This window comes from Heteronotia binoei, chromosome 1, assembly GCF_032191835.1.
Source record: "Heteronotia binoei isolate CCM8104 ecotype False Entrance Well chromosome 1, APGP_CSIRO_Hbin_v1, whole genome shotgun sequence".
Taxonomy (NCBI): domain Eukaryota; kingdom Metazoa; phylum Chordata; class Lepidosauria; order Squamata; family Gekkonidae; genus Heteronotia; species Heteronotia binoei.
In genome coordinates, this window is record NC_083223.1 from 22,657,626 (window position 1) to 22,681,426 (window position 23,801).

At 42.4% G+C, this 23,801-nt stretch overlaps 1 protein-coding gene across 1 annotated transcript in view; it reads left to right on the forward strand.

Annotated features, from left to right (window-relative positions):
- The window catches only part of IQCA1 (IQ motif containing with AAA domain 1), a 125,917-nt gene that overhangs the window by 73,813 nt on the left and 28,303 nt on the right, over positions 1–23,801 (forward strand). Inside the window, exons 8-11 of the mRNA XM_060232432.1 lie at positions 4,222–4,359; positions 12,644–12,719; positions 18,597–18,703; positions 19,639–19,731. Of these exons, the coding sequence (XP_060088415.1) occupies positions 4,222–4,359; positions 12,644–12,719; positions 18,597–18,703; positions 19,639–19,731 (414 nt within the window). The remainder of the gene's footprint in view (positions 1–4,221; positions 4,360–12,643; positions 12,720–18,596; positions 18,704–19,638; positions 19,732–23,801) is intronic.

Sequence of the window (23,801 nt, forward strand, 5' to 3'; positions counted from 1 at the left end):
AGCGTGCGGCTATCGGCTCGTCCGGGAAGACAGCCAACAGAGAGCCAGCTTTTGCTGCTGGCAGACGGCCAAAGGCTGAGAAAGAGGAGCCGACTGCAATGGCAGTCCGACGCTGCCATGGCTGTGGGTCGCCAGAGCACCTGCTTCGAGCTTGCCCAGAGAGGGGGAAGAAGCGGCGTGGATGGAGGCAGCGAGAGCGGAGGACCACCAGCCCGTGTGAGGAAGGAGCCCGGCTGGTCATGTCTGCAGTGGAGAGCACAGGGTCTGCTTGGATTTTAGACTCTGGGGCAACGAGCCATCTCTGCTGCAAGGAGTTGTTGAACAATATTGACATTCCTGAACACAGGCATGTTAGATTAGCAAATGGGACCATTGCCAAGGCTACTTACGCAGGCAATGTGAAGTTTCCTGTGTTAAATTGCACTTTGCAAAATGTGTTATGTGTACCCACACTACAGTCAAACCTGCTAAGTGTTAGCACGCTAATTGACCAGGGATACCAGGTGAGGTTTGAAAGGACCTGCTGTAAAATCCTGGGAGGTGGGGGAAAGGTGCTTGTAACTGGAAAAAGAGAAGGCAAAATATATGTGGTCCAGAATGAATGTGCCCAGGTGGCACAGGTGTCAAATGAGCCTGTGCACAATAAGTGTATACATTTGCTGCACCAGAGGCTGGGGCACTGCGGGTTTAGAGCGTTGAAAAAAACCCTGGAGTTAGTGCCAAGTCTAAAAGTGAAACCTTGTAAATGTTACTTGGATTGTCAGGTCTGCAAGAAGACCAAAAGCAGGGCATGTGCTGTGTCTAAGGAAAGCACAAGAGAAAGCAAGCGTGCCCTAGAGCTAGTTTACTTAGACGTGATTGGCCCATTGCCAAAAAGTCTGTCGGGGAGGAGGTACTGCTTAGTGGCCACAGACGACCATACGAGGTACTCTTGGGTCTTTGCTATGGTGCAGAAATCTGAAGTGTACGAGACATTCAGAAAATGGGTCAAAGCAGTTGAGAGACAATTAGGTGTAAACCTCCAGGCTATTCAGACCGACAGAGGGGGGGAATTCTTATCTAATGAATTGAAGTGTTGGCTGGAGAACAAGGGCATTGCCCACCGTGTAGTGAACCCAGCCACGCCCCAAGAAAATGGGAAAGAAAATGGGCTAGCAGAGCGCACAGGAGCTGTGTTGCAAACGATGTACAGCATGCTTGAAGATGCAAGGTTGCCAATTTGTTATTGGGCAGAAGCCATGTATTGTGCTGTGTTTATTCATAATCGTGTTTGGTGTGAACCTGTAAACAATATGCCTTACCGATTGCTGTTCAACAGGTACCCAGATTTGAGATTTTTGAGAGTCTTTGGGACACAGGCTCGGGTTGGCATCCCCTCCGAGAGCAGCAGGGAGGGGGATGTCCGGGCGGAGAGCCTAACTTTTCTGGGCTACAAGCCAGAAGCTAGGTGTTATCGCTTCTGCGATAAGGAAAGGAAAATAAAGCTCTGTAAGACTGCTCAGTTTAACGAGGCAGCCAGGTGGCCCCACTTACACTCTGATAAGAGAGAGTTTGTACTCCTGCCAGTTACTGATAATGATGCTGGAGTCCTGCCCAGGGTAATTAAGCAGGAACATTCTCCCGACCGGGGGTTGGCCAGCCGAGGGGCAGAGAAAGGTGAGCCCAAAGCTGGCACAGAGCATCAAATGCAAAGTCAGGAGGCAGAACTTGAGAGTCAGGAGGTGCAACCTCAAATCACAGGGGCAGAGCAACCAGCCCAGGAGGTGGGAACAGATCAGCCTGAAGAAGATAAGGCCGGTCCTAGCACAGAGACACGGGTGTCTGCTAGAACCACAAAAGGCAAGCCTCCTGCCAGGTATAAGGTGCCCTATGTCACTCTGACAGTCAAACCAGACCCACCAGGGTTTAAAGAAATGCTAAAGGAAAAGGCAAAGAAGTGGAAGGCCTGGGTGGCAGAGTGCGAGGCAAAGAACAGGGAGGCTGAAGCCAAACGCCAGAAGGAGCTGGCTGACCAGGACAGTGATGACATTTTTTATCACTCAGACGAGTTCCTGGAATGGTAATGACAAATGTGGAAATATGAAAATGTATGTTACTGTCTGCAAGTGAACATGAAAACTATGTACAGTGGTTGGGTGTACTGGGTTCAATAGATTAGGAGGTGTGTTGGTGTAATGAATCTATCTGCACCCAGTCTGACAGCTATGTTTTGACAGCTGGTGATCTAGCAAGCATGCTAGGTCACAATGACCTTATCAGCAGGCCGGTTTGAGCCGGCAGAAGCCAAGAGAAGAAACCTGCTGAGTCAGCATGACAGTGCACAGCCTTGATTGGCTAGTAGGACTATAAGTAGACTGTGTGTGGACCACACAGGTCTCTCTCTGAGAATTGGTGTGTAGGCGGAGCATTTTGTCTGTTGGAGTAAGATATTGGACTGCACTAGTGAGCACTTATTGTATATATCTGTAAATACACTATTTTGGCACTAGTTGCAGGTGTCTGGCTGATTTCTTTCCTGGAGCCCTGTGTTGGGCAGGTCACCAAGCTCACTCTGCTAACTCCCGCACCGACAGTGTCAAGGCAAAGAGAGATGCACAATGATGCAAACTGTCGTCAGTGATTTATATGGCGGCTGTGTGTTTCCTTCTCCCACCGGTGCCAAAAAATAATTCCCTAACTTCTCCTTTGCTGGTCTTACAGGGACTGCTATCCCCAGCTTTTGTTTTTTTTAAAAAAAAGTCTCATTCTAGCATGGTCATGTTGTCAAGTGCATACATATGTATTTTATCTTTCTGTACAAAGAAAGTATTAGGAGTTTTAAGAAAGATGTGTGTAATATTAGTTAATGTCTTGCATCTCTCAAACAACTGACATTTATTCTCTGGGGCTCTTACATTAAGCAATTTAGCCCACTGCATCATGCAATAAACTGGATGTCAAGCTGAACAGTCCTCACTGTGCTACAAGCCAGCATGATAAGGCCACACAGTTTAGTGACGCAAACAATGGGCATTATTAGATCACCCACTGCATCATCCAGGAAACTGAACTGTGTGGCCCTATCATGCTGGCGTGTAGCACAGTGAGGACTGCTCAGCGTGATGTTTGCTGGTTACAAGCCAGCATGATAGGGCCACCCAATTCAGTGATGCAAACAAAAGGTATTATTAGATTACCCGCTGCATCATCCAACAAACCGGATGTCAAGCTCACTGTGCTTCAAGCCATCATTGTAGGTCCACACAGGTCAGTGATGCAAACAAGGGGCAATATTACAAGGGGCAAACTGGATGTCAAACTGAGCAGTGCTCACTGAGCTAGAAGCCAGCGTGATAGGGCCACATGATTCAGTGATGCAAACAATGTGCATTATTATATCACCTGCAGGGGTGGCCAAACTGTAGCTTGGGAGCCACATGCAGCTCATTCACACATATTGTGGGGCTCCTGGAGGTAAAGGAGGAACTTAATGCAGTCTTATTCTCAAGTAAGCATGCTTAGCATTGGGACCTTAGTCAGCCTCTGAGTATGAAGTGGGGAAGGAGGGGAAAATAGGCAGCTTTGTGAGCTCTTCACCACCACCACAGAGGTTGCCTGGAGACATAGAGCAATGTTTGTCAAATCGAGTTCAGCAAAATTCTCACGGGGGTTGAACAAGGGAGCCCAGAAGCAAGTATTGGGAGTGGGGGGTAAGAAAGAAAGAGCACAATAAAATTTAGAGATTCTGGAGTTTTGTTCCTGTGAACTTTTGCCCAAAATGAGGCCTGGTTGGACTAGAATCTGGGAGACCCAGGTAGAACTCTCACTCAGCCATGGAATCTTGCTGGGGAACCTTGGGCCAATCACACAAACTCAGACTAACCTACCCCACAGGGTAGTTGTGTGAATACAGTGGAGGAGAGGAGAATGATACAAGCTGCTTTGGGTTCCCATTGAGGGGAAAAACAGGGTGTAAATGGAATAAATAAATACGTCACTTTCCCAACTGTGGGAGGAGACTTTTTTGTTTTGTTTGGCATGCCCCAATAACTGTTGTTGGCCTCCTCCCTGGTTCTGGTATTGTATATATAATTTTAAAGGATGTTTTTAATTGTTCCAGTGTTTTAGTGTTTCCATTTTCACCTCTTTGGGGACCCTGAATGGGTGGAAGGGCATCAGAAAAATGTTTTAAATAGACAGAGATTAAATGGAATATTTCAACAAATGTCTTTTCCTTACCAGGTTGTGGCTGAGTTAGCTGCTAAAGAAGCAGAAGAACTGAAGAAGAAAGGTCGAAAAAAAGGCAAAAAAGAGAAAAAAGAGAAAGGAAAAAAGAAAAAAGAAAAGGACGCTGACAAGAAACCAAAGAAGAAAGATGAGGTAAGAAATTCTGACATGTAATTTTTAAAAAAAATCAGGATGGCCTCTGAAGACATTAAGGAAGAGGGAAATCCTATCTCCCCCACTGACCCAGATTCTCCAGACCCACCGACTCTTCCATCCACTCACCCACCAGTCTTCCTGCTAACTCACCCAGTAATCCCACCATCCCTCCTGTTTATCTGCTTGCCACCCCATGCCAGCTCCCACACACACCTTCTTTCCTGGTTCCTGCTTTTTCCTGCCCAACCTCACTGGCTCTGGCTCCTGCTTTTTTTTACTACCACTCTTTCCGTCTCCCGCATTCTGCCCCCCCACACACACACCATTTCAAGGTTCCTCTTCCCCTACCTACTGCCTTCATCTGTGCCCTCCCTCCTACCTTGCTAGTTCTGACTCTGCTTTCTACTTTCGCCCCTGCCCTCTCTTGTCCTATCCTCCACTGCTACTGTTTCTGCCCCCTCTTTGCCTGCTCTCCTTTCCATCCCTTCAAGCCCTCGCCTTTCCTCTTTTGTCTTTGGGTGGCTCCTACTTCCCTACCATACTCCTCTCCCAGTGATGGTACTGGTTGTCAGGCACTATTTCAGGTGCTCCAGCAGTTTGTTTGTTCTGCTGTTACCATTATGGGTTTCCATCGAGTTTGCAGAAATCTGTGCCCTGTCCTTCTGCAGATTTTTTTTGATCCATCTAGAGGAGCTACACTTGTCTGGTAGATAAAGGTTTGGTAACTTTGAATGAGACAAGCTTTGAGCCAGAACTTTGAATTATGTTTGGGCATGTGTAGGGATGGGCATGAACTGACTGGCAAACCAAAGTTCATAATGAATTTTGACCTGTTTGGGTTTATGAGCCCGAGTTCAAGAACTAAAGAACTGGGATGAACTACCACACATTTTGTCATAATTCATGTTGGCTCATGGCGGTTCGCAAGGAGCAGAAAACAGGTGTTTACCTCAGCTTTTTCTGCTCTTCAGGAGAAACAATTTAAGGAACCACAGTTTGTTTGGGAGATACAAAACATGCCATACATACAAAATATACAAACTGTGTTAAAGGTGTCCTATACCTCATGTGATTCAATGCCTGTAAAATTCTATTCTATGAAACACTTAGATTTTTATCTCTGTTATCAAACAATATGGTTCTTCTACATAATATATTCCATCTCACATCAAAAAGTATCTAGTTTAAACTTAAATATACAAGACCAATGATTTCTACAACAGGAATGTCTGAGTTCACAGCATATACAATTTAACAGGTAAGTTTAACAGGAGAACCCAGTGTAGTGCATCAAGTCAGTTAACTCCGATTTTATAAGTGAAAATTCAACAGGAGAAAATTCAGCAGATATTCAACAGGAGAATCCAGTGCAGCGCATCACATAGGTTAACTCCAGTTCTACTAATAAGTCTTAAGACTTAAACAGTAAGTTGACCTGGAGAGTTAACAATATTTCACTCAGAAACCTTCTGTGTTCCTTAATTGGCTATATGATGGTAACATAATGTCCTCGTTGTCCTTTGGTTTTTCTCTGTTGAATTATAGTAGTTTCACTTTTGGCTTTTACCTTTGATTTGTTAGTTTCACTTCTTGGCTTCTATTTTTAGCTTAAAAGGTAATCTGATAGACACTTTCCAACCAGTCAGTCAGTAGGTTTCCAGTATAAGTATTTTTGTGTCCATTCTGCATTTTTATAGTAGTGCCCAGAAAATATATTTCTTTAAAAGGTTGGTTCTTTGTCAGGTTGATGGTGGGGTGAAAGTCATTGAATGCCTGGTGGAATATGTCCAGGTCCTCATTACCATATTTTCAGTTCAGACAATAAAAATGTAATCAGTGCATCATAGGTATAAGAGAGGTGTGAATGAGTAGGAGTTTAGGAAGCATCGGCCATAAAGATGTTATCATCCTATGGGGCCATTTGGGTGCCAGTAGCTCTACCATTTATCTGAAGGAACAGATTGTCATCAAATTTGAAGTGGTTATGGTTGAGAACAAAATGGCACAATTGGGTGGCGAAGTCAACTGTGGGGTTGTCAGAAATCATGTTCCTTATTGCATGTGATCCATCTTTGCATAGGATACAGAGATTCCACATCCATGGTGGCTAATATAGTATTCTCTTATCTTAGCTTGTCTGTTTAACCTTTTCTTGCCTTAGTTCTTCCCCCTCTTCTCAATTCTGAAGCTGGAAACTACATTTCAGAATAGGAAAAATAGACTGCTGTGTGTCCTTCTCATCCAAAGGGTACCTGGCTGGATGCCTTATCAGCAATCAGGTGGGCCTTAAGTGGTGCAGACAAATGCCAGGCCAGTTAATAATCAGATAACTGTCATTTGAGATCTGACAGTGGATGAGTACATTGGCCTGCCTTGTGTTCCCAAAACAAGAAGTGAAAGAATCTACATTCCATCAGAGCTTTTTGTAAAGTCAGATTCAAAGGGGAGTGGAATCTGTGTTAAGTACTAGATACCTTGTTCAACCATCTCCAGATTTGAAGTATTTATTTATATCTATTACTGGGCTTCAAGCACAAGCTAGGGTTCACATTGGTGCACAACGCACCCTAATAACATTCTGCTTGTCTGCAATAGCAGAGATGTTCTGAGGATGTCTGCGTGGTTTATTGGATCCTTCATCATCCTTGTACTAAAAAATGACAGGCCTCTTGGGATAAGAGATGTGAAGTCCTGGGGGTAGGTGGAAGAGAGAGAAGAATTTAGGAGACTGTCCTTCCACTTGTTTTTCTCCCCCCCCTCCCCCCAAGAACCATTATTCAGGTTTTGTGACAGAAAATTTGGAGACCACTCAGGGGGTGGGAGGAGAGCCATGGCAAATTTTCTATTTTAAAATGACCATGTTTTGTAATCATCTGAAATGTATGGTGTGAAGATTGTTGTATAAGCATAATAGTACAGATAACTTTATCGCTTCAGCTCAGCCATAGCAATCAACAAAACACAAAAAGAAGGAAAATACAATCATATTAATACCAGATTACAATGTCAATACAAACTATCACATACATTGATCAATAAAATAATAATACAAATTAACAACCCTGTCAATAAGCATAAATCCATACAATCCATAAGTCCTACCAAAAGTATCTTGTTAAATAAATGTATTTATAAATATAATTTACTCCGAGATCACATTCTGTACCAGCAAATCCGTTCCTGGAAAATTCATTAAGAATATGAGATAAGCTAAGGAAGTTGATTGCACCTGGTATTCCTCTAGTAGGTAGCTTTTTCAACCAAGATTGGTTCCCACAATTCACTAAGGCTAACTCCAACCATCCGTGGGGGATTAAGGGGTTGGATAGAATTGGGGAGTGGATCCAAGGGAACAATATTATTACTAAGGAACAAGCAGAAGAGAAATTTGGAGCTAATATCAATTGGTATCATTACCTTCAAGTTCAGAATACGGTCCACTCTCTTCAGAGGAAAGAAATCATTAGATATGAATTAATGCCATTTGAGGTCCTGCTTAAAGAGGAGGGCATTGGCAATAAAGGTTTTCTTTCTAAAATATATAATTATTTAATTGACTCTCTTCATTCATATCCACCCTCTTATATTAAACGCTGGAATGTAATGCTTCCTCAAAGGCTAGAGGAAACAATTGGAAAATGATCTGAAACACCCCTTCCATTAAGACTAAAAGTATTGGTATTCAACTCCAATTTTTAAAAATGTATTCTCTGTGATATTTAAATCCTGTCATGATGAGAAAAATCTCTAGGGTCTGCAGATTGTTGGAGGAATTGTGAAACTAAAGACTCCTCATATCATATGTGGTGGGAATGTCCAACAGTGTCAAATCTTTGGAATAAAGTAGCAGAGCAAATAAAACTTATATTCGATCTAACCATTCCAGTTGATTTTAAACTTATTTTATTTGATATCTGGCCTGATAAACTGGTGAGTAAAGATCAGAAATCTTTAATCTCGACAATGTTGGCAATAGCTCGTATGATGATTGCTAAAAAATTGGAAACCCCCACACACTCCCACGATTGAAATGTGGTATGATACGTTATGGGACCAGTATGTAATGGGTAAGACAATGGATAACCCTTTCTTCGAAAATGATACTCTTTTCTTCCTCGGGACCAAGAGGAGAAGGAGCCTCAGCCGATAGAAGGAAGAGAGGTTTGGCTCAGTAGCTCTGCTGTGTGATTGAGGGAGCCCTGGCAAAGCAAGCTCTCCCTCCCCCCCCCCCGCTTCCTCCCCAAGGGAAGAGCATCAGCCAATGGAAAAAATAGAGTTTTTGTTCTGTAGCTCCTATGTGATTGAGCAAGCTTTGCAAAGCACACTATTATGTAGAAGGAATCAAGAGAGGGAGAGAAGGAAGCAGATGACAGCCAGTTGATTGGGGGCCTGATAGGAGCCCTCCAGGGGCCTGATTCGGCCCCAGGGACCACATGTTTGACACCCCTGATCTAGAAGATTTGGTGTTCTTAAAGCATAATCAATAACACTTGCTCCCCTAGAGTAAAACGGGTAAATTCACCAAATTTATCACTATCAGTATTACCATTCAGTAATACTAAATATAAATTTTTAATCAAATGACAAAAATCTCTCCCACATTTATTGATCACGGAAACTTTTGATCTCCTGGTCAAATTATGGAGATGCATATTGCTATCATCATTCTATTAGCTTATAGTGATATCACCAATCCAGGCATTAAAATCACCTAGCAATATGATCTTCGCATTGTGATAGTTAACCTCAAAATCCAGTATATTTTCCAGTTCATATCAATAGCCTTTATAATAAAAAGGAGAAATACAAGGAGTACAGTGTTAATTAACAACATTCCAGCTTCTTTAAAGGTCAGAAGACATGCCTTTGCCAGGACTGTAAAAGTATTACAGAACATTTTACTGATACGTGAATCAAACAAGACAAACTCCACTTTGCCATCCTCTGTTTTCTGATGGAATAGTGTAATGAGCACATGAAGTATACTCATTTTAAAATTAGAAGTCAAGCAAGACTCTTGGATGCAAATAATTCAAAGCCTTTTATAAAATGAATAAAGGTGGGGTCTCAGATCTTGTTATCCCAACCATGACATTCCATGAAACACCATTTTGAAAATTTGCAGATAGATAATTCTTTGAAGTTGAATCTGTTTTTGGTTTCAGTGCCCCATGTAAGTAAACTAACATTCAGAATATTCTGATCTTTACTTAAAAGTGGTTGAATAGGAGGCTGTAGTCCAGATAGCCCAGTCATCTCTAGATCCAATAAATCACAAGGTGTCAACTGTACTACAGATTCTTCCTTAGGGAGATCTAAATCCAATTGTTGTATTTGGCTAAATCCAGGTATTAGCTCTATTTTATTTATTTATTTATTATTGTTGGTTTTCTCAAACTAGCTAGTCCTCAACATTGTGTGAGAATTTGCTCTAGCTCCTGTTAAAACTCCAATTTGGTTATCCATTATTAGTCTCAGCATCTTCTTGCATTTATATATCAGTGTTCTCAAGCTCAGGGTTGAAATTATATTTTCCTTCACATGTTGCTTGCGGTTTTGCCATTATATAGAAGTCTCCAGAATGAAGCTTCAATTTCTCTAAGAGAAAGAGGTTTTTAAAAATTGTTCGTGGAATGTAAATTCTACAATTATTTGTGTTGACATACTCAAAATAGGGATATTGGCTGTATATCTCATTACATATGCTTTACCCATTTTCACTATATTTTATTGTATTCCTTTTTCCTGTGCCAAACTAGAATTATGTTTACATGTCAAAAAGTAAATTAGGTGGACAAGAACATTACTATCCAATCTATTTCTCTTTTAGTTGTATTGACACACTCAAACAGGGACTTTGGTTGCTTATCCCATTATATATATTGAACCCATCTCCCATTGTCATTGACAGACAATCTCACATTTTGACATACTACTGTTTTGTTGCTTTCGGATGCTCATGGTACTCTGATCAGAGGTTTGCTTAATTTGTTAATTTTACTGCAAACTGCTGTTTTGTTGCTTTCGCATGCTCATGCTACTCAGATCAAAGTTTTGCTCAATTTGTTAATTTTACTATTCTGTCATTGTACCATTTTACATTCTAAAGCACTGCCTACCAGATAATTTTACTTCACTGTCATTGGTTCTTAAATCTGTACCATGTTGCATTCTGGGCCACTGCCTACCAGCTATGTATGGTTCTGCTCAGCTATGTATGGCTTTGCTCACTGTGCTGGATTCCTCGTCTGATGAAGTGTGCTTAAGAGAACACGAAAGCTTACATTCTGAATAAAAATTGGTTGGTCTTAAAGGTGCAACTTGACTCCTGCTTTGTTCAACTGCTTCAGACCAACACGGCTGCCTGCTTGGATCTATCTAATGATTTCTTGAGATTGTTTAAAGTATCATCAATAGTCTGCTGGTTCTTTGTATTTTGGCAAAAAATTCCCATTGAAGTGTGAGAGGAAGTTTGAGTCAATCTTATTGTCCTTTCATCATTGACAGTTCTCCTGGTTGATTTCTCTGTTGGTCTTACCTCTCCATTTGATATAGTAGGAACAGATTTTAATTTTACTGATCCTTTTCCAGTTTTGTGAAATGAGGTAATACTGAAGATCTTGACAATTTAATAAGGACTCTATTAGTAGTAACTATTCCCAAGGCACAACAAGTAGGTGTTCTAGTAGTGGCCAAAGAGTCTCATTAACTAAAACTCTAGTGACTGTAATTTCAAACACTCAAAAGAATTTGCACATTTTCAACAACATCTATGGAATGGCTGATTGAGAGGTGAGAAGCAGTCTCATCCCAGACTGCAAAATCACAAGCTTTTCATCTTTAATAAGATCAACAAAGTGAGTCTCTGTTCTCAAAAACTTTTTAATGAATATAATATTGTGCCTACTTCCACGATTCATTTTGTTTTCTGGAACAAACCTGGTTGTTCTGCCCATGTTTTCCCTCATCTCTGGACTTTGTAGGCTGCAGCTTCTGGGATAAGGGAATTCCATTCTCTCCAGAATTATATAGTGTCTCATTCTGTAAGCCTCTTGAGGGGCAGAATTCAAAGTCTCCTGCATAGAAGTTCTGAAACTCTGATGACTGAGCTGTTCAAGTTGAGCGAAAATGTGGTGGAGTTGCTGAAAAATTTCAATAACTGTTTTGTGAAGTCAGTAAACAATTATCTCCAACAAATTTCAATAGATAATCTTTTAAACCGTCTGAATCCAGTTTTCACTCATTATTGCCTGGCTGGGCTGATTCCTTTTCTTGAAATAATTTAGGAGAACCATAAGAATTCCAGAAGTGATTAGTTAGTGGAGATTGAGATAGTGAGTCTTGTTCTGTTTCTAAAGCTTCATATCTACTTGGTGAATAAAAAGTATATAAACCACTTACACTGATTGTCCTTTGGAGAAAGAAAGTCATCAATGTTAAGTTGTTTTGCATTTTTGGCCGGCGAAGAGCAGTTTGAGTTCGTCCTCCTGGGTTCTTTGTTCTTACGAGAATTCGTAATTTACAGCTTGTTATCTAGAACAAGTCAAAAGTATCTCCATCCAGCACTTGAAGGCTGCTGTTTGCAGGACCCGAAGGAGAAAATCTGCAGTCCAACGCCAAGCACAGCTGCTTCAACCAATTATCCACTCAGTTCTCTGGGCTTCACAACAAGAGCAAGGCCTCAAATCAAAACATCCACCCTTATGAGATAAAAATTCACCTCCAACCATCAGCAAAAACATGATTAAAACACATTTTAAAGTTCCGTAATAAACCACTCAAAGATAAAAGGCCAAAAACTTATCTAAAAGAAATAAAAATACAGAGCTCCAGGAATGAGCCCTCCAGCTGGCAGCCACCATCTTGGATCCATCAAGCATAATAGCATTTATATAGCATATATATAACATGAGGACTCACAGGTGAGATCTCATTTCCCCTTTCCCAAACTATATTTCCGGGGTGGCCAACGGTAGCTCTCCAGATATTTTTTGCCTGCAACTCCCATCAGCCCCAGCCATTGGCCATGCTGGCTGGGGCTGATGGGAGTTGTAGGCAAAAAACATCTGGAGAGCTACCACTGGCTACCCCTGCTATATTTTATTTTCCTCTCCTTGGTAGCCCCTGCCGCCCTCTTCTCTTTAGGAAAATAATTTGATTGTGTCTGCTTGGGGATTGTTGCAAGCAAGAGTTTCTATCCTTTTTGTAGCAGCAGTTTTTATTTTAATCGCCTGTGCTCCATAATTAATTATCCTGAATTGGTTTTATTTTGCACATTTAGGATGAAGATGATGGCTGGAAAATGGCCCCCAGTAACTTTCTCCCAATAATGGAACAAGGAAACAACAAGTATAAAGGCAAGTAACAATAGCAGGGCTGAAACGGAACTGATTCTGCGGGCTGACATTCTGTGACCCTCTCGTGTGCTTCACAGTTGGAAAAGATGCTTTTCTAAAAAGCAGATGCAGAGTGAGCATTCAGGTGCCAAGTGGTGTGTCTCTTACTCTAGGACATAACAAGGAGCTAGAAATACAGAAAATAAAACTGGTTGATGCACATGTTGTCTGGGCCAGAGTGCATGCATTGTAACATATTTTAAATAGTATTTTAAAGATTTCTGTTTGAAATGTGTGGCTGGGGATTTTAGAGCTGTTTAACAGGATATGGTATTGGTGGGGGAGGGTCTTCTTCAAAAGATTTCATTTTTCATATAGACTTTGATGGGAAAGGGAAAGGAGTTAATATCTTGAAACTAAAAGCAGATGTGTGCTTGTTTACAGTAGTTAACCTTGCAACTAATATGTTCCCCTAAATCTTTCAATGACAAACTGAGAGATGTTTCTCATCCAGAATTTTTTTAAAAAAACAAACTATCAGTATGCTAGAATCAGGTCTTTCCAAACTGTGGTTCTACAAGTTAATGTAGTTCACCAACCATATGTGGAAACTCACCTGGAACTGATAAACTTCCAGATCCTGTTACCTGCCCAAGACTTCAAAAATTGGGGGCTGTTAAGCACTTGGCAGGCCACAATACATGGATGGTGGACTGTGCTGGAGCTGAAGATGGGTCACAGAAGGAGATGGAAAGTGCATTTGGGGAACAAAGGGATAACATTGGGTGCCTTTGTCCTTTAGTATGTCTTTTCTTTTTGATGCCTTTTGAGGTCCTCAGTCTACTGTTGTTACTGCTTAATATTTATTTATTTATTTTTATTTATTTGGGATTTATATCCCGCCCTTCCCACAAGTGACAATATAACCATTACCATTCGCTGTTGATAGCAGACTTTTGGTTCATAATGATCCTACCAATTTTCCATGTATGAAATTAGTATTTCATAGCCAGGGCTTGACCATATGATTCCATTAAATGTATCTTGAATAGTTTAGTAACTTACAACCTGCAGACTTAAGCTGGCTCACTCAGGACCAAATGGGATGATTTGCTGGGTATTCTGTTTATTCATAACAGCAAGTTTTAGGAACCACAGTTTTGATTGGGAACACGGTGAAGAAGGAGGAAGGGCATTTTTGTCTTTCCAACTTGAAGTGGTTTGGTGGAATTATGTGCCCCATTGAGGCAAGCAACAGCTCCTTGGGGCCATTCAGGTCAAAAAGGGGGCAGAACCAGAGCAGCATAAGTACCCATTCACCCATGCCAGAATCCAAATTGAGAGCCACTTGGGAGCTCTACACATGCAACCAGGGCTTTTTTTGTAGAAAAAGCCCAGCAGGAACTCAATTGCATATTAGCCCACACCCCCTGATGACAAGCCAGCCGGAACTGCGTTCCTGTGTGTTCCTGCTAAAAAAAAATCCCTGCATGAAACTACTAGAATTTCAGCTGGTTTTGCCCTAAGAGTTTCCACTTCTCCTCTCCCCAGGGGCCAACTCTCCAGGGGCCAACCCCAACCTCTTTGGCATAGCTTGAAGAATAGGAAAGATGGAGACAGAAGTAAATCAGAAAATGAATGTTCCTCTCCCTGCTGTGGGGGAACGGACTAAGCAGGAAAAGGAGAACCATTCCTCTCTGTATAATATCCTGATCTCCCTGGTTGCCTTCCCAGAATAGTATAATAGGAGGGAACAAAGCAGACCAAGCCTTTCCTCTTTTCAGTTGTGTACTGTGCTATATTTCTTACCCTCTTTTCCCCACACTACTAATGTTGTAGGGGATGAGCCAGGAAGGAGGCAATGTCAGTATTCCATACTAGACTTCCTGCAGCAGGAATCTGGATTGCAGCTAGGGAGATGGGTCTAATGCTAGATTTGCGAAAGGTGGATTGTCCCTGCATTGCAGATCCCCTGCAGAGAGGCTCACCATAAAACCAGTTCTTGGTCATGTGTACAGCATCAGGCAGAGCTAAGAGGTCATGGCAGTATGTATTGATGTCCCTCCTTTTTTTCCTGGTATTCAAGATGACATACGCTTGATTCCCAACCAGGCTCCCAATTCAGGCATGAATCCAAGAAAGAGTGTTTTAGCTTTAGCATAGTTTTTCCATCAGATTGTGCCTTCCTTTAGGCAACCTTAGGTGGAGCTACAGCAGCTGGGCGCCACTGTGCTGTGTGCAGCAGGAGCTGCACCGCCACCAGCTGAGCTCGCCCTCCCTTGGGGCAAGAGTGGGGGAGGAGGGGGAGGGGGTGCCATGCCTGTTGTGATGGCCTTGTGCCTGCATTGGGTGCCTTGGCTGAGGTTGTGTCTTCCAGCCAGACTGGGAGAAAAGAAGCTAAATAGCAAATATATGGTGATGGAGGAGGCCAGGGTAGGGACTTCAGCTCTCCTCAGCCTTGTATTTCTTTTGTTATGAACATTAGATATCTTTAGAAGTGAATGGAGCAAAGAACAAAGGTGGCTGCCCTGTCACATCTTGCTTGGCCCTGAGAAAGGTTGCTGAGAACATGCAGACCCTAAAATTCCCGATACAGAAATGGCTATACATGCTCCCTGGATGACTTGCTCCTTTCCAAATATTACGATGGTAGCATGGGGTGGGGGGTGGGGGAGACAATTTAGATAGGGGGAATTTTTTCTCTGACTCTCATAATACTAAAACTTGGAGGCGCTCAATGGAATTGTTTGGAAATAGGTTCAAGACAGATAAAAGGAGATTCTTCTTTTCTCAACAAGTACACTGTGGCATTCAGTGCCGCTGGAAGTATCGATGGCCATTAGCACAGATAGCTTTGAAAGGTGGAGCGTGGGGGCATAGAAAGCTTTGACTGAAGGGAGCTTCCACATTCTGAGGCAGTATATCTCTGATTGTCAGTGCTGGGAGGTAGCAGGAAGGTAGGGCCTCAATATCTATTTGGTGTAGAAGAGTCAGTTGGGTGTAGTGGTTAAGTGTGCAGCTGCTGTGAGAGCCCTCTCAGCCCCACCCACCTCACAGGGTGTCTGCTGTGGGGGAGAAAGATAAAGGAGATTGTGAGCCGCTCCGAGACTGAGATTCGGAGTGGAGGGTGGGATATAAATCCAATTTCTTCTTCTTCTCTATTCCTGGTTTGTTTGCCCCCCCCCCCAACAACTGGTTGGCCTCTGTGCAAAATACTGTGCTCAGCTAGATGAATCACTGGTCTCATCTATGAGGAGGAATTTTCATTCTTATGGAGAACATAAAGGGAAAGAAGACGGAAACAGTGCTCTGCAATTCAAATAATAAAATTAAATAATATTATTAATTTGGGCCTGTCTATTAATGGGAGCACATTCAAGGGATTTGCAATACTAGAGCAATCCAGTATTCGCTGAGGTAACACTATAGACATCTATCTAGTCATTAAAACATGACCTTCTTCCCCTCTGATGTTCAACTTAAAGCACTTCAGCATATTTTTTTCATGCTTTGATTAAAATGTTTTAATGTTTGCATGCTACCTTTCTTACAAAATTAGAAGCCCTCATCCAACTAGATCTTTAAAACTTCTCAGCAGACAATTTCCAGGCACAGCCAAGCCAAGTCTCTAACTGATTAGTCCTCTGAGGAATGATGCCATCAATTTAGTTGCATGATAGCCATAAATGATTTATTTTGAAAGATAAACTGTGTAGTTTATTTATGGATAATAATTACCTAGGCCCTCAGGCCTTTGAGAAAATGTAACACTTGAAACTTGCTGACCTATCTAAGAATGTGCTTTAAAATTCACAGTCTGTAATGACATCATTCCCTTGAGGCTGAAATTCCAAATTTTGGTGGAGGTGCCTTTCTGACCCTTACAAATCAGTTTTCTCTGCTGATACATTACAAGGTATCCATCATGTGAAATGAAAGCCTAAGAGTAACTTAAAGAAATTAATATATTTCCACATTCCCCGCTTTATCAACAAATGAGAACTGCTCACTGAACAGTCTGCTGTGACACTCTCAATAGCGAATTATAGCAAACGAAGCTGAAACCTGAATGTTCGCATTATGTAATTCCAAGTGGTCCCATATGGCTGCATTGATTGCCCCTGTAAGATCAAGGCTTTATGCAGTGCCCACTCTTCCTAGAGATGTTTTACCTTGGGGAAGAGTCTGCAGTGCCCTTCCACAAGCAAGGCAGCTGCCAGCTCCCAGCCTCCAGAAGTATTGCTACAGTGGCATACTTTTAAGCAGGGCTTTTTTTGTGGCAGGAACTCCTTTGCATATTAGGCCACACCCCCTGATGTAACCAATCCTCCAAGAGCTTACAGGGCCTACTGCAAACTCTTGGAGGATTGGCTATATCAGTGGTGTGTGGCCTAATATGCAAAGGATTTCCTGCTACAAAAAGGTCCTGCTTTTAAGGCAAAAGTGGGAGGCTTTCTTCAATGATACTCTGTTGCAGAAGGTTGTGTCCTGCCCCCTTGGAGACATTTGTCAATGCAAGAGGTTCTTCTGCCAGTGGAAGAAGAACTTTTGTGTCAGTGGGCAGCTCTTTATGCCTTAGGAATGCAGAGCTGTTAGCCCAGCAGAGTGGTAGGATACATTCAACAGTACCTTGCAGAAAAGGAAAGGAAAGGTCTCCTGTGCAAGCACCAGTCGTTTCCGACTTTGGGGTGATGTTGCTTTCACGTTTTCATGCCAGACTTTTTACGGGGTGATTTGGCATTGCCTTTCCCAGTCATCTACACTTTCCCCCCAGCAAGCTGGGTACTCATTTTACCGACCTCGGAAGGATGGAAGACTGTCAACCTCGAGCCGGCTACCTGAAAACCCAGCTTCTGCCGGGGATCAAACTCAGGTTGTGAGCAGAGGTTAGAACTGCAGTTCTGCAGCTTTAACACTCTGCACCATGGGGCAGAACTCCCCTATTTATTCTAGGTCCTTGTCCAAAGGGTGTTTGTTGAACTTTACAGGCTCTCATTAATTTTTCAATAAAAATAAATGACCACCAATTTACAGTCTGGCCCAATTTAAAGCTACTCTATTCGGTCTCTTCTCCTGTCCCCTAATTTTCTAGCTTCCCCTCTGCCCAAGAACTGATCCAGATGCCACCATCAGTGCACTGAAGGCATTTCTATCTAAGTTATCTTAATGCAGTCTACCTGCAGAGGGAGTTGCGTGGAATCATGTCCTCTCACTCTGTGCATATAAAGTAGAAAACTAACATACAAATAGTTTTCTAATTCCTGCCAGGCAATGCTTCATGTGTAGGAAATGTGTGAAAATAAGCAGGAAGCATTGGTGCAAAGATGATCTGGAATAAAAATAGAGAAACCTCAGAAAAAACCCTGAAGACCAGCAAACAATATGGTGTAAGAAAAAAATTGAAAGGGGAAAAACAATGTGGTAAGGAAGCTGAGCTTCAGCAAAACCACTTTGCAGAAATGCCTTTCCATGAATGTTCAAGCAAGAATTTCTCAATAGCATTCTACCCCTTAATTCATTAAGAATGTACATAATGTACTATGTATACCAGTGTGGTGTAATGCTTAGAGTGTGGGACTAAGATCTGAGAGACTCAGGTTCAAATTGCCGCTCTGCCATGCTTGGTGATCTTGGGGCAGTCACACTCTCTCAGCCTAACCTGCCTCACACGGTTGTTGTGAGGATAAAGTGGAGTAGAGGGAGAAAGTTGAGGTATAAATGAAGTAAATAAATAAATGTCCTCTTAGCTTCTCTGCTGGCAATGTCAATTTCAGCTGTTCTATTCCAGACTTTACTTAACGGAAACCCCTGTTTGTTCTATATATGGCATTGAATAGCCTCATAATTGTGCATTCTTTTCACTAACTATTTCCTCTTTATCCTGTTCCTTGGTAATAGATGTCTGGCAGAACAGAGATGAGGGATGGAACTTCTCACAGGAGTATGACCCAGAACTGATCAAAGAGGAAAAGCGGAAAGAAGTAGAAGAAGAGATCAGAGTGCAGGTGAACTTCCTCTAGCAGGTCATTTATAACAAACAGTGGTTGTTGTCAAAGAGAAATTCTTTATAGATGCAAGAGCTGGACAAGGCATACTTATAGCTGAGCATCTGTTTGCCTTCACACATTAACGTAAGTGAAATACAAAGCAGCTAAAGTACGCTTATCTGTGAATGCCTCTGCAAGGAGACGTGAAACAAAATGGTTACAGCCATGTTGTCATTTGCCAAGCAAACTCTCACGTTCTCTGCTAAGTGTTAAGTTTTGTGTCTGGCCCTTTTGAAAGTTCATTTGCATTCTGGATTTAGCTCATTCAGACTTGCCTTATTTGCTATGACTTAGATGTTCTCAGGAAATGTTTTTTTTCCCCTATGCTTCCCACAGGATCATGCTTCCATACCCCTCCCAGATTTTGCTCATCCCCCTCCCCCCCCCCCCGTAATCATTCCCAAACCCGCTTTTGCTGCAGTGTTCTGGAAAATATATGATTGATGTTGCATGTGAGGAGGGCAGTGTAACAGACACCAGGAGACTGTTTTCCTAAGTGTTTGATGAGAAGTGGGTTAATGCGAAAGGCTGGTGGTTTCTTTGGTCAGTGTCTTGACTAACAAAAAGGGTTGCATGGCAGCTTGTTCTACTGAGAGTGGCCAAATGTTGCCAAGACCAGCTTCTCTGTCTTCACATTTGTGTTGACCAGGTCACATTTCATATTTCTGTTGGCCCAGCAGGCTGGGATACTAGCCAGGTCTCAGGTGGGGGGAGTGGCATAAAGAGAGATGGTGCTGAAACCAGGCAAGAAATAAGCTGTGATTCAGTTTTGGTGTATGAACAGATATGGTGCATGAACCACAGTTATGGTGTATGAACAGGGCAAACCACAATTGAAGTGAGCCATGGTTTTGTGGTACACCTCAACTGAATGTGTGTAACTGCCTCAATAGGTAGATGAGCTGATGCGTCAGGAGCTAAAAAATCTGAAGTTGGCTGTGGACAGAGAGGCAGAGAAAAAAACGAAAAAAGGCAAGAAAGGAAAAGTAAGTAAAACATTGCTCATTTGTACTAGGAGAAGAGTTCCTGCTTGACTAGGAGCCAGAGAAGGCTTCCTGGTGCCTTCTTAACTTCCATGTAAATAACAGTTCCCCCAAGACATGATTTTTCACTGCAAGATGGAAAATTGATTCTTGAGAAACCAGAGGGTGCTGCCTGACGGCTAATCTGTGATAGCTTGTTTCTGTGGAGTGCCTAATATGTAGTGACACTGTGGTCAGATTTTATTGTACATAGTTTAAGCAGGATTTTATTAAAACTAGGGAAACAACTTTTGCCTTCATTATTCTTTTCCCCATCCCCTCTGCTGCTATAAAACAAGTAGGTGTGCTTTGTACTGCTAAGTTGCCTGTTACAGACATATGGATGAAACGTTTCAACTCCATTATTTCCCTTCCTTTCCCACAATGTCACAACAGGGCACTGAGAGGGCTGATATGGGCTTGTGTTGCTGCCTAGAATCCTGAAGAAAGTGGCCTTGGGTGGAGCTCCCAAGCTGGGGAAAGCAGCTCCCATGCAGCCTCCATCACCTTCCAGCCACTATGGTGGGATCTTCCATTTATTTAAATTACTCCTAGAAAGGCACAACAGACCTAAATAGCCGTCATGTTAGCCAGGGTTCATTTTTGATTCTGTGGGCACCTTTGGATTTCTGACACGGTGGTGGGCACAAACACAAAATGGCTGCCATGGGAGGTGGGGCCAGCCACAAAATGTCAGGGAGTGAGGTTATGCATAACTCTGATCGTTACTCTTCAGCATTTCAGCCAGAAGGTCTGTGTAACATGGTATCTTTTAATCTGTACTGCCAATCAGACTTTCAGTGACCAACCAGAAGCCCCACCTGGCCCAGTTCACGTTCTAAACACAAGAAAGATATTGGTTGTGGGTAACAGGAACGATATTGGTTCGCACCATGTTGGGGACACCCTGGTTTAGGCTGTGCATGGGGTCTTGTATTTTCATTGATTAGGGACACATGAGAGCACACTCAAACACTGATAGTGACATTAAATTGGAATGAAATGAAAATCATTTCCGGAGTGCACACAGTTGGAATTCAGGTGCCTGTTAAACAAGCCAAATGCCCAATCAGTCCCCAACATAAGATCCATACAATCATTGCCAGCTATACTTTGTACCAGGAATCTGTGAAAATTGAAGAACTCATGAAAGACACTATCTACGCCACCTCCTTGGCCACTTGTGCAGGACCGCATAAGCAGACAGAGTTAGTTAGGATAGACACATCACTTCATTTTCTTACCATCATGTCTCAGCTGTGCAAGCCAGGTCAATTTTATCCTCCTGTTACATCACAAAGAGATGACCAGTATAATACCTCACAATACTAGTGAAGAGATGGGGGAAATAGGGGCTCAGGATGCTACAGAAGGTAGATAGGCAGCAAGCATCCTTGCCAAGTACTTTCTCTACCAGCTTCCATATGCACTGAAATAGTGCATTCATCAAACATATTGTGTCAGGTAATGATTGCTCCCAGCTCCACTAATAAGCTCCAACACCCTCCACATTTAACAGGTTGGGGGCCACAGAGAAGCCATCCAGCAGTTCTGGGGGTTTGTTGGTCAGTGTTCCCTCTAAGCTGAGTTAGTGTGAGCTAGCTCACAGTTTTTTAGCCTCCAGCTTACACATTTTTGTCTTAGCTCAGGAAGGATGGCCCCAGAGCAAACTAATGTATGCAGTAGCTCACAATTTTAATGCCAGTAGCTCATGAAGTAGAGTTTTTGCTCACAAGACAACACAGATTAGAGGGAGCATTGGTGCTGATGTGAGCATTGTCCAATATCAGTATTTCTGGTTTCCAGGTATGTAACTGGAGTCAGTCTCCCGCACCAGTAGAGGTGGGCCTCTCTCCACTTGTCCTGTGAAGTGGCTGGGCTATGCACACCTAGGCTAAGAGCTGCAGGGCATGAGTCCTTGTGCTCTCACCCTTCAGCCCATAGTTCACAAGAAAATCTTGTATATGACCTCCCATTTGAAGGTTGAGACCTGTTTAGTGATCAAACCAATATAGCCTTGGACCACGTTATGAAAAACAAGCTGACAACAAAGTCCTTGGGCATAACCAATCATTAATCAATGCCATATTAGCAAAGGTACTTCCCAGGCATACCCAGAGGTATCACCAACCATGGTCTTATTGTAATCAGGATTATAGATACTAGCTGCTATCAATTTCTGATTGCCCTGGGAGTGGCTGAGATTGCTTTCCTGATGTCCTGGGAAGTAGTTTATTACACGGTACAGAGGATGATGATGATGATGATGATGATGAAGAAGAAGAAGAAGAAGAAGAAGAAGAAGAAGAAGAAGAAGAAGAAGAAGAAGAAGAGATTGGATTTATATCCCATCCTTCATTACCTGAAGGAGCCTCAGAGCGGCTTACAATCTACTTTCCCTTCCCCTTCCCACAACAGACATCCTGTGAGGTAGGCAGGGCTGAGAGTTCTGACAGAAACTGCTCTTTCCAGAACAGCTTCTGACAGTTATGACTGACCCAAGGTCACTCCAGCAGTTGCATGTGGAGGAGTGGAAAATCAAACTCGGTTCTCCCAGATAACAGAGTGTGCACTTAACCGCTACACCAAACCGTCTCCTTGAGGCAGGCCATCAATCAGGGGAAGGCTCTAGGAGCCAGCCCAAAAAGTTAGGAGTCACACTCATTTTTTAGCCTTTGGGGTTTTGTACTTTAATGGCCATATTTTCTAATTATTGTACTACAAAACCTAATTGTGAACTCTTGATGGTTTCTCATAATTTTATTAAAGTTTTGTCAAAAATGTCAACAGTATATAAATAAATATGATGTAACCTTGGTTGTGATCACCAAAACAGAAAGCTGACCTCTAACCTTGAGCTGGGTCAAAGGTGGCATGGAAATGTTTTAAATAAAAATAAACCCTAACCCAACTCCTCCCCAATTTCTCATAATTTCATTATGGTTTTTTAATGGTCCATTTAATTGAATACTGGGGCCAGTATAGAAATCGTGCGTAAGAAATTAATTCCCCTCCCTCTACTGATGCTAACATACAAACAATGATGAGAATTATGCACATGCAATTTATGCCAATCTGTTGTGAAATTGCAAGTTTTCTACAATAAAATCACTGCTGAAAACACTAGGTCCTACAGTAAATATTCTAGGTGCTGTTGGTGCCTGAGATTTGCCAAGTTCTGATTTGAGGAAGATTATATACAATATAATTTCTACGTTATAAACAAAAATCCATATCCACTTGTATACTTCTACATATGTTAGAAAAGTCAATTTTGTATGTTGAGAAGTTCTTTAGGTGCTGCTAGAACTAATCATAATCTGGGTGAAAACCATTCTCCCACCCCATTAAGGTTTTTTTTTTTAAAGAAAACAAGGAAGGGCTGTTTGGTGAGACAGTTTGGTACAGTGGTTAGGAACACAGGCTCTAATCTGGGAGAACTGCATTTGATTCCCCACTCCTCCACATGCAGCTGCTGGTATGACCTTGGGTCAGTCACTGTTCTCTCAGAGCTATTCTCTCAAGAGCAGTTCTTGAAGAGCTCTCTCAGCCCCACCTACCTCCCAGGGTGTCTGATGTGGGGAGAGGAAGGGAAGAAGATTGTAAACCACTCTGAGACTCCGAGTGAAGGGTGGGGTATAAATCCAATATAATCTTCTTTGTCATCTAAGGCCCTAGCCTTAGCAAACTTGGCAAAATCCCTGGGTTCACACAAAAATTAAATAAACAGGCATCATTTTAAAAAAAAACCCACTCTACAGATGTTGTATGTGCAAGCTTACACATCACAGGGCAAAATATCTGCAGAAAGACAAATGAGATCCCACAAGATCTGATCAGCTATTTGGGGTTGCTAAGGAACCCCATCCCACGTTGCCAAGGTTCCCAAATTTACACAGAATATTCTGGCCTTTTTCAAGCATAAGACAAATCCATGTCCACCTGATGCCTGGTGAAAGACCCTAAGCCATGCAGTAAATTTCAGAGAATACTCAGGGGTCCTCAACAATGTTGTATAGGGCTGCCTAGCAACG